The 13,768-nt window shown below is 45.7% G+C and overlaps 1 protein-coding gene across 7 annotated transcripts in view; it reads left to right on the forward strand.

The window, feature by feature from the left end:
- Positions 1-13,768, forward strand: part of atp8a2 (ATPase phospholipid transporting 8A2) — a 56,394-nt gene that overhangs the window by 15,465 nt on the left and 27,161 nt on the right. For all 7 annotated transcript variants that reach the window (XM_029695223.1, XM_029695228.1, XM_029695241.1 and 4 more), the window contains 21 exons: positions 1,608-1,707; positions 1,934-2,032; positions 4,174-4,219; positions 4,396-4,436; positions 5,291-5,364; positions 5,680-5,749; positions 5,829-5,956; positions 6,047-6,158; positions 6,411-6,579; positions 6,690-6,817; positions 6,898-6,975; positions 7,091-7,224; positions 7,366-7,441; positions 7,532-7,637; positions 7,806-7,888; positions 7,988-8,037; positions 8,106-8,175; positions 8,282-8,366; positions 10,175-10,314; positions 11,543-11,681; positions 11,776-11,840. In XM_029695223.1, the coding sequence (XP_029551083.1) occupies positions 1,608-1,707; positions 1,934-2,032; positions 4,174-4,219; positions 4,396-4,436; positions 5,291-5,364; positions 5,680-5,749; positions 5,829-5,956; positions 6,047-6,158; positions 6,411-6,579; positions 6,690-6,817; positions 6,898-6,975; positions 7,091-7,224; positions 7,366-7,441; positions 7,532-7,637; positions 7,806-7,888; positions 7,988-8,037; positions 8,106-8,175; positions 8,282-8,366; positions 10,175-10,314; positions 11,543-11,681; positions 11,776-11,840 (1,993 nt within the window). The remainder of the gene's footprint in view (positions 1-1,607; positions 1,708-1,933; positions 2,033-4,173; positions 4,220-4,395; positions 4,437-5,290; positions 5,365-5,679; positions 5,750-5,828; positions 5,957-6,046; positions 6,159-6,410; positions 6,580-6,689; positions 6,818-6,897; positions 6,976-7,090; positions 7,225-7,365; positions 7,442-7,531; positions 7,638-7,805; positions 7,889-7,987; positions 8,038-8,105; positions 8,176-8,281; positions 8,367-10,174; positions 10,315-11,542; positions 11,682-11,775; positions 11,841-13,768) is intronic.

Genomic DNA, 13,768 nt, shown 5'->3' on the forward strand with positions numbered 1-13,768 from the left:
AACATTTAGGATGTTACTCCCTCCTGAACATTACCCTGGCGCCTATACAATCCACCAGGTCCTAGTTACGTGGGTAGAAGCCTGTCGTTAGGCGTTAAACCCACCTCATCGATCTGTCTTTACTGTCAGGAGATTCAATTCTGCTCTGAAACAGGCCTATTTCAGGTCCGTTAATGAGATTAAGACGGGCCTTCGTCAACTTGTTTTATTGGATCACCAGGCTTTTTCTGGCCTGTGATTGGACAGTCTGGCTTTGGAGACATGCCCTTTGATGTCCGTGTTCCCATATGTCTTTAGTTGATGTTTTAAAGCTTCACTGCTCCTATTGAATACTCTGAGATTAAATTCCTATAGCCCCTCTTCTCTTTTCATCCTCCTCTTTTCTACCTTCAAGCCATCTTTTATTCACAGCCCTGTGTCTCTGTGCAAATCTACTCCATCTGTCAATCATTCAACACAATTCAACCTCCATGAACAAATACTTAGCGTAGATGTTGTCCGTAGGCACAGATCTAGGATCCGCTTACACTCGCCTATTTCCTAACCTTAGTGTGGTTTTGGGCTCGTCTCCAAGGAGATTCTGACGTGTTGGAGGATTTAGATACAGTAAGACACACACACACACACACATAAACACACGTGTGAGTTAGCTATATTGGCCAGGATAAAGACAGACCCTGAACTGAAGGCTGATTTAGTTATTTTAGTCTCTAATAGCTGCTGGCTATTATCAAGGCTAATCGATGCTGTTGTCTGATCAATACAGGTGATGGACTGACAAGGTTTGGTCTAAATGTAAAGCTTTGAACAGTGACGTTCCGTTCATTTGCGAGGATGTGAAGGTGTGCAGCCCATAATAGATCCTTTTATGTTTTCGTGCCCGAGCATGTTTAAATCTAATTGTGTAGTCTCTCTAATGGGGTTTCAAGTGCATCGATAATCAGCTATCGGTGGAGAAGAGATTGAAGAAGAGATTTACACTCTTGTGACTACCTCTGTTTTACACTGGAGACCACAGAGGTGGTTTCTGCTCAAGGAAATCAAACTCAACTGTTGTCTTTTTCAATCAGATATAGGGGATTTCTCTTTTGGTGTGCTGATTTAGTGCCCAATTCAATCACATCCGCTTTAGCCGACATATCCATAGTGGTTGTTTTGGTGATGTCGGAGGTGGAACCGCATTCGAGCTGTCGAATCCACAAGCAGCTCTGTGCGCTAGGCTACTGCGGACACTGCCATTGGATGAATGGAGACGCGTTAGTAATAATCCCTTGCAGCCTCTACACGTCCATTAGGCTGATAAATCTTTATTCTTTTGTTTAATTATAAAAAATGTCATTTTCGATATGCTCTACAGCCTAGACTTTCTCATTCTGATCTTCTAATGCGAGTGGGAGGGGTGTGACTTCGTGACAACCACACGAGCAGCTGCTTACCAATTTGACAGCTCTTATCGCAGTTACACCTCCGACACTGCCAAAACACCAGCTATGCAGGTATCTGCTATTGCCGGGTTAACGCTTGATCGGATTGAATCCCAGCCTTATTGTGTTTCATTACTGTGGTGACTAACCCTGTGACTTCCCTGTGTCCCTCCTCCTCCTCAGTACCACTAAGTATGGAGTGTTTACCTTCCTGCCTCGTTTCCTGTACGAGCAGATCCGCCGCGCTGCCAACGCCTTCTTCCTCTTCATCGCCCTAATGCAGGTAGGCCACGCCCACAATGCGAGTACAATGGGTTTACTCTGGAGGGTGCAACGTTATAGAGCATTCACATAGAAATGTGTTATCTAGATTAAGATATGATTCTCTTTCATGTAAAACTATGAAACGAATCAGTTCTATTCATAACATTTCTATCTGTAACCTGCACTGACAACCTGACCACACCCTCAGTGTTTCCTCGACGTTGTGTCTGTGTTCTTCTTGTCAGCAAATCCCTGATGTGTCTCCTACGGGTCGTTACACCACCCTGGTACCGCTCATCTTCATCCTCACTGTGGCCGGGATCAAAGAGATCATAGAGGACTATGTAAGTAGGACAGACACAGCGCGACAGACACAGCGCGACAGACACAGCGCGACAGACACAGCGCGACAGACACAGCGCGACAGACACAGCGCGACAGACACAGCGCGACAGGCACAGCGCGACAGCCATCAACAGACACAGCTCAACAGCTTCTAGAGGTCGACCGATTAATTGGAATGGCCGATTTAATTAGGGCCGATTTCAAGTTTTCATAACAATCGGTAATCGGTATTTTTGGCCACTTATTATTATTATTATTATTATTATTATTATTATTATTATTATTATTATTTTTTAACTAGGCAAGTCAGATTAAGAACACATTCTTAATTTTCAATGACGGCCTAGGAACGGGGGTTAACTGCCTTGTTCAGGGGGGATTCGGGGATTCGTTTTTGCAACCTTCTGGTTACTAGTCCAACGTTCTAACCACCTGCCTTACATTGCACTCCACGAGGAGCCTGCATGGCAGGCTGACTACCTGTTACGCGAGGGCAGCAAGAAGCCAAGGTAAGTTGCTAGCTAGTATTAAACTTATCTTATAAAAAACTATCAATCTTAACATAATCACTAGTTAACTACACATGGCTGATGATATTACTAGTTTATTTAACGTGTCCTGCTTTGCATATAATCAATGCGGTGCCTGTTCATTTCTCATTGAATCACAGCCTACTTCGACAAACAGGTGATGATTTACCAAGCGCATTTGCGAAAAAAGCACTGTTGTTGCACCAATGTACCTAACCATAAACATCAATGCCTTTCTTTAAAATCAATACACAAGTATATATTTTTAAACCTGCATATTTAGTTACTATTGCCTGCTAACATGAAATTGTGTCACTGCTCTTGCGTTCATTGCCTGGCTCATTGCGAACTAATTTGATAGAATTTTACGTAATTATGACATACCATTGAAGGTTGTGCAATGTAACAAGAATATTTAGACTTAGGGATGCCACCCGTTAGATAAAATACGGAACGGTTCCGTATTTCACTGAAAGAAAAAAACGTTTTGTTTTCGAGATGATAGTTTCCGGATTCGACCATATTAATGACCTAAGGCTCGTATTTCTGTGTTTATTATATTATAATTAAGTCTATGATTTGATAGAGCAGTCTGACTGAGCGGTGGTAGGCAGCAGCAGGCTCGTAAGCATTCATTCAAACTGCACTTTCGTGCGTTTTGCCAGCAGCTCTTCGCAATGCATTGCACTGTTTATGACTTCAAGCCTGTCAACTCCCAAGATTAGGCTGGTGTAACCGATGTAAAATGGCTAGCTAGTTAGCCAGGTGCGCGCTAATAGCGTTTCAAACGTCACTCGCTCTGAGACTTGGAGTAGTTGTTTCCCCTTCCTCTACATGGGTAACGCTGCTTCAAGGGTGGCTGTTGTCGTTGTGTTCCTGGTTCAAGCCCAGGTAGGAGCGAGGAGAGGGATGGAAGCTATACTGTTACACTGGCAATACTAAAGTGCCTATAAGAACATCCAATAGTCAAAGGTATATGAAATACAAATTGTATAGAGAGAAATAGTCCTATGATTCCTATAATAACTACAACCTAAAACTTCTTACCTGGGAATATTGAAGACTCATGTTAAAAGGAACCACCAGCTTTCATATGTTCTGAGCAAGGAACTTAAACTTTAGCTTTTTTACATGGCACATATTGCACTTTTACTTTCTTCTCCAACACTTTGTTTTTGCATTATTTAAACCAAATTGAACATGTTTCATTATTTATTTGAGGCTAAATTGATTTTATTGATGTATTATATTAAGTTAAAATAAGTGTTCATTGAGTATTGTTGTAATTGTCATTATTACAAATAAAAATAAAAAAATTGGCCGATTTAATTGGTATCGCCTTTTTTTGGTTCTCCAATAATCGGTATCGGCGTTGAAAAATCATAAATCGGTCGACCTCTAACAGACACAGCTCAACAGACACAGCTCAACAGACACAGCTCAACAGACACAGCTCAACAGACACAGCTCAACAGACACAGCTCAGCTCCCCTGCTGTGGAACAACACCTCCCCTTCTGTTCCTAAACAATCTCTATGCCAGCGCAGTACCGTTTTGGTGTGTTTTAATGTGATTCATAAGGAACTAATAAACCCTCTGTCTCTTTACAGCAAAGACACAAGGCAGACAACACAGTCAACAATAAAAAGACCACAGGTATTGGACGATTGTGTGTTTGCGTATGCATGAGTGTGTGCCTGTCAGTCAGTTTTATTTGCCTTTTATTTGGATCAGTGAATAACTAGTTTAAGGGAATAGACAATTGTGCTTTAGAAAGAAATAACAGTGTATGAAGTGTATAGGCTAACAGCTCTGTTGTCATTGTGTCTCAGTTCTGAGGAATGGAGCCTGGCAGACCATCATATGGAAACAGGTACTATTACCTTCATTCTCTCAACAGCCTGTCTGACTAGTGGTTACAGATAAAGACCAGAGCTCTTTCCGTACCACACGACCTGAATGGGGAAAACTCCGAACTCATGTTGCAGCCTATAACTAGGGCCCAGAGTTTTTCCTGATCAGGTTATCTGGTGAAGGAGAACTCCTGGCCCTCGTTATGAAGACTGCATGGCACATTATTTACCTCTCCAGAATGATTATTTACCTCTCCAGAATGTTCTCTGGCGTCTTTCTCCACGTTGTTTCATATCCCCTGTATCTAATGTCCTTGCTATGACTGAGGGAAGCGTCAGATATGAACATCCACTGTAAAGCTACTTGCTGCTCACTGTCACTTTCTCTCTCTCTCCCTCCACCATCCCTCTCTCCCTCCACCATCCCTCTCTGCCTCCACCATCCCTCTCTGCCTCCACCATCCCTCTGCCTCCACCATCCCTTTCTGCCTCCACCATCCCTTTCTGCCTCCACCATCCCTTTCTGCCTCCACCATCCCTTTCTGCCTCCACCATCCCTTTCTGCCTCCACCATCCCTTTCTGCCTCCACCATCCCTTTCTGCCTCCACCATTCCTTTCTGCCTCCACCATTCCTTTCTGCCTCCACCATTCCTTTCTGCCTCCACCATCCCTTTCTGCCTCCACCATCCCTTTCTGCCTCCACCATCCCTCTCTGCCTCCACCATCCCTCTCTGCCTCCACCATCCCTCTCTGCCTCCACCATCCCTCTCTTCTCCTGCTTCACATTCTCTTGCACTTCCCTCTCTTTGACCCCCCCCGTTCTTATTTTCATTCTCTCCTGCCGCTGTTGCATTGCTGCGTCCTGGCCACAAGGTGGCAGTAGGAGACATAGTGAAGGTGACCAATGGGCAGCATCTTCCAGCTGACATGGTCATAGTGTCCTCCAGGTTGGTTTGTGGTGACATTGTGTGATGTCACCATTATGTTTGATCAGGGCTGTTCGATTCTAGTCCTGGAGGGCCAAAACACTTCTGGTTTTTGATTCCACCTGGTTGTTAATTGCACTCCACCTGGTATCCCAGGTCTGAATTAGTCCCTTATTAGACGGAGAGGATGAAAACCAGAAGTGTTTCGGCCCTCCAGGACCAGGATTGAACAGCCCTGTGTTTTGATAAATGTTTAAATATTTTTTATTTGACCGTTGCATAGATGAATGTGGAAGTGAATGATGTGGTAATGTTGGACTCCATCCCTCTCCACAGTGAGCCTCAGGCCATGTGTTACACTGAGACCTCCAACCTCGACGGAGAAACAAACCTGAAGATCAGACAGGTGAGACGTGTGTTAGGAAGGACCCTAAAGGTGTGTGTATTTTATCAGTGTACCTGCTCTAACTGAGTGTGTGTTTCAGGGTCTCACTCACACAGCTGGTCTCCAGTCTCTGGAGGAGCTGATGGGTCTCTCTGGCCGTCTGGAGTGTGAAGAGCCCAACAGACACCTGTATGACTTCACTGGGACCCTACGGCTGGACAACCAAAAGTACTGAACACACACTCTCATCTGAACACACACCTAACATAGAATTACATTTTCAACCTCCACCTGATTGTCACTGTTCTCTCTCTCCAGTGCGGTTCCTCTGGGTCCTGACCAGGTGCTGCTGAGAGGTGCCCAGCTCAGAAACACACAATGGGTTGTAGGAATTATAGTCTACACTGGACATGACTCCAAACTGATGCAGGTTAGCCATGTCAAGCCTTTGTGATCCAAACCTAACTTGAACCATAGTCTTGAATCAAGCCAATCTTACCTCTACAAAGCAGTAGGGCTTGGTGTTCCAGTAGGGCTTGGTGTTCCAGTAGGGCTTGGTGTTCCAGTAGGGCTTGGTGTTCCTTCTCCGCTTCTTTCTTTTGAGTTCTCTAACTCTGTGGAATTTTGGGTGTTTTGTAGTTCCACATGAAGGATGTAATGATGTGGTGAATGTTCCTTCCAGAACTCCACCAAGGCCCCTCTGAAGCGTTCTAACGTGGAGCGGGTGACCAACGTCCAGATCCTGGTGCTGTTCTGCATCCTCCTGGTGATGGCGCTAGTGAGCTCTATAGGAGCCTCCATCTGGAACAAACAACACACTGAGGAGGCCTGCTGGTACCTGTCACGCGCAGGTGAGAATACACACACTCACTCACTCTCTAATGGGTGGACACACACACACGTTATTCATTCTCTACTCTTCCATATATAAGCTCTTGACCGTGTGTGTGTGTGTGTACAGGGGACATCTCCACTAACTTCTGGTATAACCTGCTGACCTTCATCATCCTCTACAACAACCTCATCCCCATCAGCCTGCTGGTCACTCTGGAGGTGGTCAAGTTCACACAGGCGCTCTTCATCAACTGGGTACGGACGGACACGTGTGTTTTTAGAGTGTTTAACTCTGTTTAGAGGTGTCATGTAAACTCCCTCTGTTTCCTGGTCAGGATGAGGAGATGTACTACTCTGAGACGGACACACCCGCCATGGCTCGAACGTCCAATCTCAACGAAGAACTGGGCCAGGTGAGGATGGAATCAAATCAAATGGTGGATTCCACCAATCTTGACCATGTTCACATCAGGCCTCAACCAATCAGAGTTGTGTACTGATATCCTTTCTTTATTTCCTGTCTCCCAGGTGAAGTATCTGTTTTCTGATAAGACAGGAACTCTCACCTGTAACGTCATGCATTTCAAGAAGTGTACCATCGCTGGAATCACATACGGCCACTTCCCTGACCTAGATGTTGATCGTTCCATGGAGGACTTCAGGTCAGTGACCGCCTCCTCTTCTGCACCTTTGGCTGTGCTATGACCTACTATCTATACTACAAACACCCCAATACCCTTTTCTTTGTTGTATATAATGAGTCGTGTAGGTAGTGTTTAATTCTGTTCCGTCTCCTCTCTCAGTCCCCTGCCGTCCAGCAGTCTTAACTCCACAGAGTTTGATGACCCCACTCTCATCCAGAACATTGAGAAGAACCATGTAGGTGTTCCCCTGAGCTCCTGAGTTCTTCTCTACTGATGATTCTTATACTGAATGAGAATGACACTGGGCCATGTCTCCCCTCCCCAGCCAACCTCTGCCCAAATCTGTGAGTTCCTGACGATGATGGCGGTGTGTCACACAGTGGTCCCAGAGAGAGAGGAAGACCAGCTTATCTACCAGGCCTCCTCGCCAGGTAGACAGCCTATCTCTACACAGCTTATACACCATAGAGACAATCAGAACTCAGCTACTAGACAATAGGACCAATCACATCCTAGCTACTACATATTAGAGCCAATTCCAACTCAAAACTTACTAATATGTGCAATGCATGCGTTTTTTTTTTTTTTTTTTTCCTCAGATGAAGGAGCTCTGGTAAAAGGAGCCAAAGGTCTGGGCTTCGTTTTCACAGCAAGAACTCCTGGCTCCGTTATCATGGAAGCTGTAAGTGTGGGTTTAAGAGACTGGGATGGAGGGCCATTTGAAGGATGGCCCAGAATCCTGCTCACTGTTTAATTATTGGTATTTCTTTGTGTCTTTCAGAGGGGGAAGGAGAAGAGCTTTGAGTTGCTGAATGTGCTGGAGTTTTCAAGGTAAATAAAATGACTCACTCACTCACTCATAACATTCACAGACACTTAACAGTGTCTTTTTTCTACAGTAACCGTAAGCGCATGTCTGTAGTGGTCCGAACCCCCGATGGGAAACTGCGTCTGTACTGCAAGGGAGCAGTGAGTATTCCTCCAGTCATTGAATGCACCACAGTTTATTCCCATAGTGTCTGTGCTCATAATGACGATGAAACGGCGCATGTTGATGATGTCATGTTTGTTTCAGGATAATGTGATCTTTGAGCGTCTCAATGATGCATCTCAGTACAAAGAGCTGACCATCGCACACCTGGAACAGTTCGCCACCGAGGGTACGGGCCTTTCTCTTTGTCCTATATTTTCATATCTACATTATTACTGCTTAATTCAGGGATGGGCAACTTTGTTGGGGGTGGGGCTGCAAAAAATCCGAACTCCTCATGAGGTGCCACAGTGGCTGGCGGATCTGGTACCCACGTGCATTTTGGGGGCCCTCACCTTGTGAGCAAAACACTTTAGCAGCTCCCTCTTCACAGCGGAGAAAAGACCAACGTTTTAGAGTAGGGCTGACTCCATTTAGTCGACTGTTTGGTCGATAGGCTGTTGGTCGACCAGGATTGTTTTAGTCGAGCAGTGGCAAACGTATAAAAAGACACTCGTCTGATTCACGCCTGTCTGAGTGGACTAATCCATTGCAGAGGCCGAGGGTATGCACAACCGTATCAGTAGGCCTACATTTACTGTTAATTACCATCATTTCTCATCTATAATGTTGGTTTTTGTTAGGGTAATTTCTGTTTTAATGCATTCAATACATTATTATTACAGTCTTATCGTTGTAGGAGTGCACAACCTAGGCTGCACTTGTGAGGAAAAAAGTTTAGGTTAATTTCATTCCATTTAGGAGATGTTTGGAGCAAATCTTCCCAGCTCCCTCCCTTTTGATAACCACTCAGCATGAAAGGGGAAGTGTCATGCTCTGATCCAGTGGAAACGTCAGAAATTAGGCCTACCTGATTACTTCTTATCCCTTGCACAAATAGAGTACAGCTGTGTGTCTGTGGAGCTCACTGGTGGCGCTGGAAACTCTGAGGGCCCAGACTATTTTATAGGTTGCAAGTTTGCTAGCACCAGCTTTGTGCCAGACCAAGTTAATAGTTGATACAATGTTTCAAGTTTTTTGCAGACAGGCCATGCGTAGCCAAGGTGATTTATAGGATATTTATTTTTATCAGGATATTTTCGGGCTGCAATGTTTTTATTTGTTGGCTGATATGTAGGCTATTTTTACATATTGGTAATAGGGGCCTCCCAGCTGTCTAAGACACTGCATCGCCATGCTAGAGGTGTCACTACAGACCCGGGTTCGATCCCGGGCTGTATCACAACCGGACGTGATCTGGAGTCCCAAAGGGCCGCGCACAGCTGGCCCAGCGTTGTCCAGGTTAGGGGAGGGATTGGTCGGGGGGCTTTACTTGGTTCATCGTGCTCTAGCGGACCGGGCGCCTGCAGGCTGACCTCGGTCATCAGTTGAACAGCGTTTCCTCTGACGGCTGGCTTCCGGGTTAAGTGGGTGGGTGTTAAACCATCAGACAAGCTCAGTAGGATACATATAGCGGTTTTATTCAAACGTAGGGCGTGTCTATTATAGAAAAATATACGTTGGTCGATTGGTCGAAAGAACAGATGACTCTCAGTCGACCATATTGTTTTTAGTCGGAGACGGCCCTATTTTAGAGTTAATTTAATTTGACACATTTTGGCATAGGGTGGAAAGAAATGTTTGCCGTTTTTGATAGGACATCCGAGTGAGAATGCCTAACAAAATCATTGGGCCAACCCGGATCTGTAATTTGACCATGATTACTACAAGTTTAGATAGCTGGCTAGACTAACTTACAAAGCAGAACAAAAATAGCTGACATGGCTGATTGAGTGGCTGTCAGTGATTGACATAAGAGAGAAACTGCTGATGCACAACCACATTTCTAAATGTCACCTTGTGTTTTCTACTATTCTAACTCTCAACTCTTAAGTTGAGACCCTGGCTGAGTTCCAAAAATGTATCCCTGCGCCTACAAAAATGTGGGCAGGTTGCCCATCCCTGACTTGATTCATATATGACCCTGTCCCCCCCCAGGTCTGCGGACTCTGTGTTTTGCCTATGTTGATCTGGAGGAGGGGGTATACCAGGAGTGGCTGAAGGAGTACACCCGTATTAGCACTATCATTAAAGACCGGGCCCAGAAACTAGAGGACTGCTACGAACTACTGGAGAAGGTAAGGGTTAAGGTTGGGGTCAGTGGTTAGCATTGCATTGCATTGAGCTACCGAGTGGTGCAACGGTCTAAGGCACTGCATTGCAGTGCTAGACGTGTCACTACAGACCCTGGTTCGATTCCGGGCTGTATCACCACGGCCGTGATCGGGAGTCCCATAGGGCTGCGCACAGTTGGCCCAGCGTCGTTAGGGTTTGGCTGTGCTAGGCCGTTATTTTAAGTAATAATTTGTTCTTAACTGACTTGCCTAGTTAAATAAAAAATTAGTTAGATACTGTAAAGCCATACCTCTGTACTCTAGCATGGCAAGATAGTGACACCAATCCCCTTCTGTCAGTGTGTTGCTGGGCTGGTGGGTTGTTTGTCCAGCAGTGGGCAGAGTGGTCCTACTGATCCACTGTAGCGGGATATAAGGACCTCTTGGGGCTGAAGAAGCCGTGTGTGTTATCCCCAGTCCGTTACTAACCTGTCAACAGTACAGACGCCCTGTAACCCAGAGGACAGCTCCAGTATACATCTGGACATGATGATGCCTGTGGTCATTAAGAGACTGGACATGGCAGCTGTTGGCAGGAAATGTATTCTGAGAGTGTATATCAAGACTGGCCATTAGGCTGGAACATGGACACCATTGCTTTCTTTGTTTGGCTGTTTCTCAGGTAGTACTCCAATAAAGAGAGCAGTTTTGAAAGACGGCCCAGAGTAGAGGAGAGGGAAGGTGATGGGATAAAAGAGAGGAGGGAGAGAGGTAGACTGGAAGACCGCAGGGATAATTATCCTCACCAGTCTGCCAAGAGCCCTGTAAAACTGGAGTCAACAACACTCCACCGTTACCAGCTGGGGGGGGGTGTGTGTGTGTGTGTGTGTGTGTGTGTGTGTGCGCGCGCGCATCTCTAATGAGTGTATTTGTGTTTTTTAATAGAGTTCAAAATAAATGTTTGAGGAACATTAACAGACTTTCCCTATGCTGCTGTTTGACCCACTTAGAGTTTTAACATGCTGCACGCCTCTTCTTACCCTGCCGTATGCTGCTGCTGCCAGCCAGTCTGTCTCTCCAACTTTGATGTAGTTTCTAAGATGTCCTCACAACACAATGAACCACCAAACTCCTCCAAGTTGTATTTTGTCCAGAAAAGCATTTTCTGAATGTATTTGTCTCTCTCTTAGTCAATGCTCACTCATTCTGTCATCAATTCTCTGTCTCTTTCTTTGTGTGTGTGTCTCTGTAGGACCTGTTGTTGTTGGGGGCCACAGCTATAGAGGACCGTCTCCAGGCGGGGGTCCCTGAGACCATCGCTACTCTGATGAAGGCCGACATAAAGATCTGGGTCCTCACTGGAGACAAACAGGAGACCGCCATCAACATAGGTGAGAGAGGAGGGATGGAGGGAGTGAGTGAGATGGTGTTTACTTCTTGATGAGTGTTTCTATGGTGTAGCTGAGATTGTATTCTCTATCTTAGGTTACTCCTGTCGTCTAGTGTCCCACGGCATGTCCCTCATCATCGTCAACGAGGACTCACTGGATGTGAGTACATATTTTTTTCTTCTTCTTGCCTTACCAATTCCTCCTTTACCCCCCCCACTCATCATCCACCTCTTCCTTTTCTCTTCTCCTCATCCTCATTTTCCACTTACTCCTCCTGCTCCTTCTCCTCCCTGTGTGTGTGTCTGTCTGTCTTTAGGGTGGGTTCTATAGTGTTACCGTGGGAACCAGGGTGTGGCAGAGCAAAGATTGGAGGGTGTTTCTCTTTGTCTGCTCACAGGTGGAGGTAATTAAGCTGTCTGGTGTCTTCCTGGAGAAAGATCTCTTTCTCTCCTCTCATCCCTCTCTGTGTGTCTCTCTCACTCACACACAAACTGAGGGAGAATTTCCTCTGGGGAAACACAGGGCTTCGTCACCACTGCAGACCCACTGGATTGGCATAGTCATTCTTTATTACATATCTGTGAGCATTATTGAGTGTGTGTCCAGACCCCAGTATCAGAGACATTCTGTAGAATACAGTCTGCTGCAGTCAAATTCTACAGATTACATTTCAACCTTAGGCTTGTTAAGTTGTGTGTCATTCTAAGTGGTTGGGTAACTGTCATGTGAGAATGGCTCATAATGAACACACACACTCCGTCTCAGTCTGCTAGCTTTAGTGGAGTTAATTTGTCTGTGAGACAGACAGTCTGCAGATAGCAGGCAGGGTTACGGCCTGTGAACGCCATTGTGTCTCAGAATGTGTGTATGAAGTGGAATGTGTACTGATGGACTGTTTTGTGATAGAGAGAGATATAGAGTTACCATACGGAGAGGACGGACAGAGTGCCAAAGAAGAGTGTGTTCACCGGAACTGTTTAGCTCGGGATGTGTTCACCGGAACTGTTTAGCTCGGGATGTGTTCACCGGAACTGTTTAGCTCGGGATGTGTTCACCGGAACTGTTTAGCTCGGGATGTGTTCACCGGAACTGTTTAGCTCGGGATGTGTTCACCGGAACTGTTTAGCTCGGGGTGTGTTCACCGTAACTGTTTAGCTCGGGATGTGTTCACCGGAACTGTTTAGCTCGGGGTGTGTTCACCGGAACTGTTTAGCTCGGGGTGTGTTCACCGGAACTGTTTAGCTCGGGGTGTGTTCACCGGAACTGTTTAGCTCGGGGTGTGTTCACCGGAACTGTTTAGCTCGGGATGTATTCACCGGAACTGTTTAGCTCGGGATGTATTCACCGGAACTGTTTAGCTCGGGATGTGTTCACCGGAACTGTTTAGCTCGGGATGTGTTCACCGGAACTGTTTAGCTCGGGATGTGTTCACCGTAAATGTTTAGCTCGGGATGTGTTCACCGGAACTGTTTAGCTCGGGATGTGTTCACCGGAACTGTTTAGCTCGGTATGTGTTCACCGTAAATGTTTAGCTCGGTATGTGTTCACCGTAAATGTTTAGCTCGGGATGTGTTCACCGAGAGGGGGATACCTAGTCAGTTGGAAAGGGGGATACCTAGTCAGTTGGAAAGGGGGATGCCTAGTCAGTTGGAAAGGGGGATGCCTAGTCAGTTGGAAAGGGGGATGCCTAGTCAGTTGGAAAGGGGGATACCTAGTCAGTTGGAAAGGGGGATACCTAGTCAGTTGTACAGGGGGATACCTAGTCAGTTGTACAGGGGGATACCTAGTCAGTTGTAAAGGGGGATACCTAGTCAGTTGTAAAGGGGGATACCTAGTCAGTTGTAAAGGGGGATACCTAGTCAGTTGTAAAGGGGGATACCTAGTCAGTTGTACATCTGAATGCATTCAACCGGAACGTGTCTTCCGCATTTAACCCAACCCCAAGGGACTGGGGATACCTACAAACAAGGGATGGGCATTTAAACATATTTCATTATTCAAATAATATATTTTTTGTGGGGGAGGGGATATCCGGATAGTAGAAATAAATGTTGAAACAAGTTTTTGGCAAACTTTTAATGGTGCAC

Source organism: Salmo trutta, chromosome 2, assembly GCF_901001165.1.
Source record: "Salmo trutta chromosome 2, fSalTru1.1, whole genome shotgun sequence".
NCBI lineage: Eukaryota > Metazoa > Chordata > Actinopteri > Salmoniformes > Salmonidae > Salmo > Salmo trutta.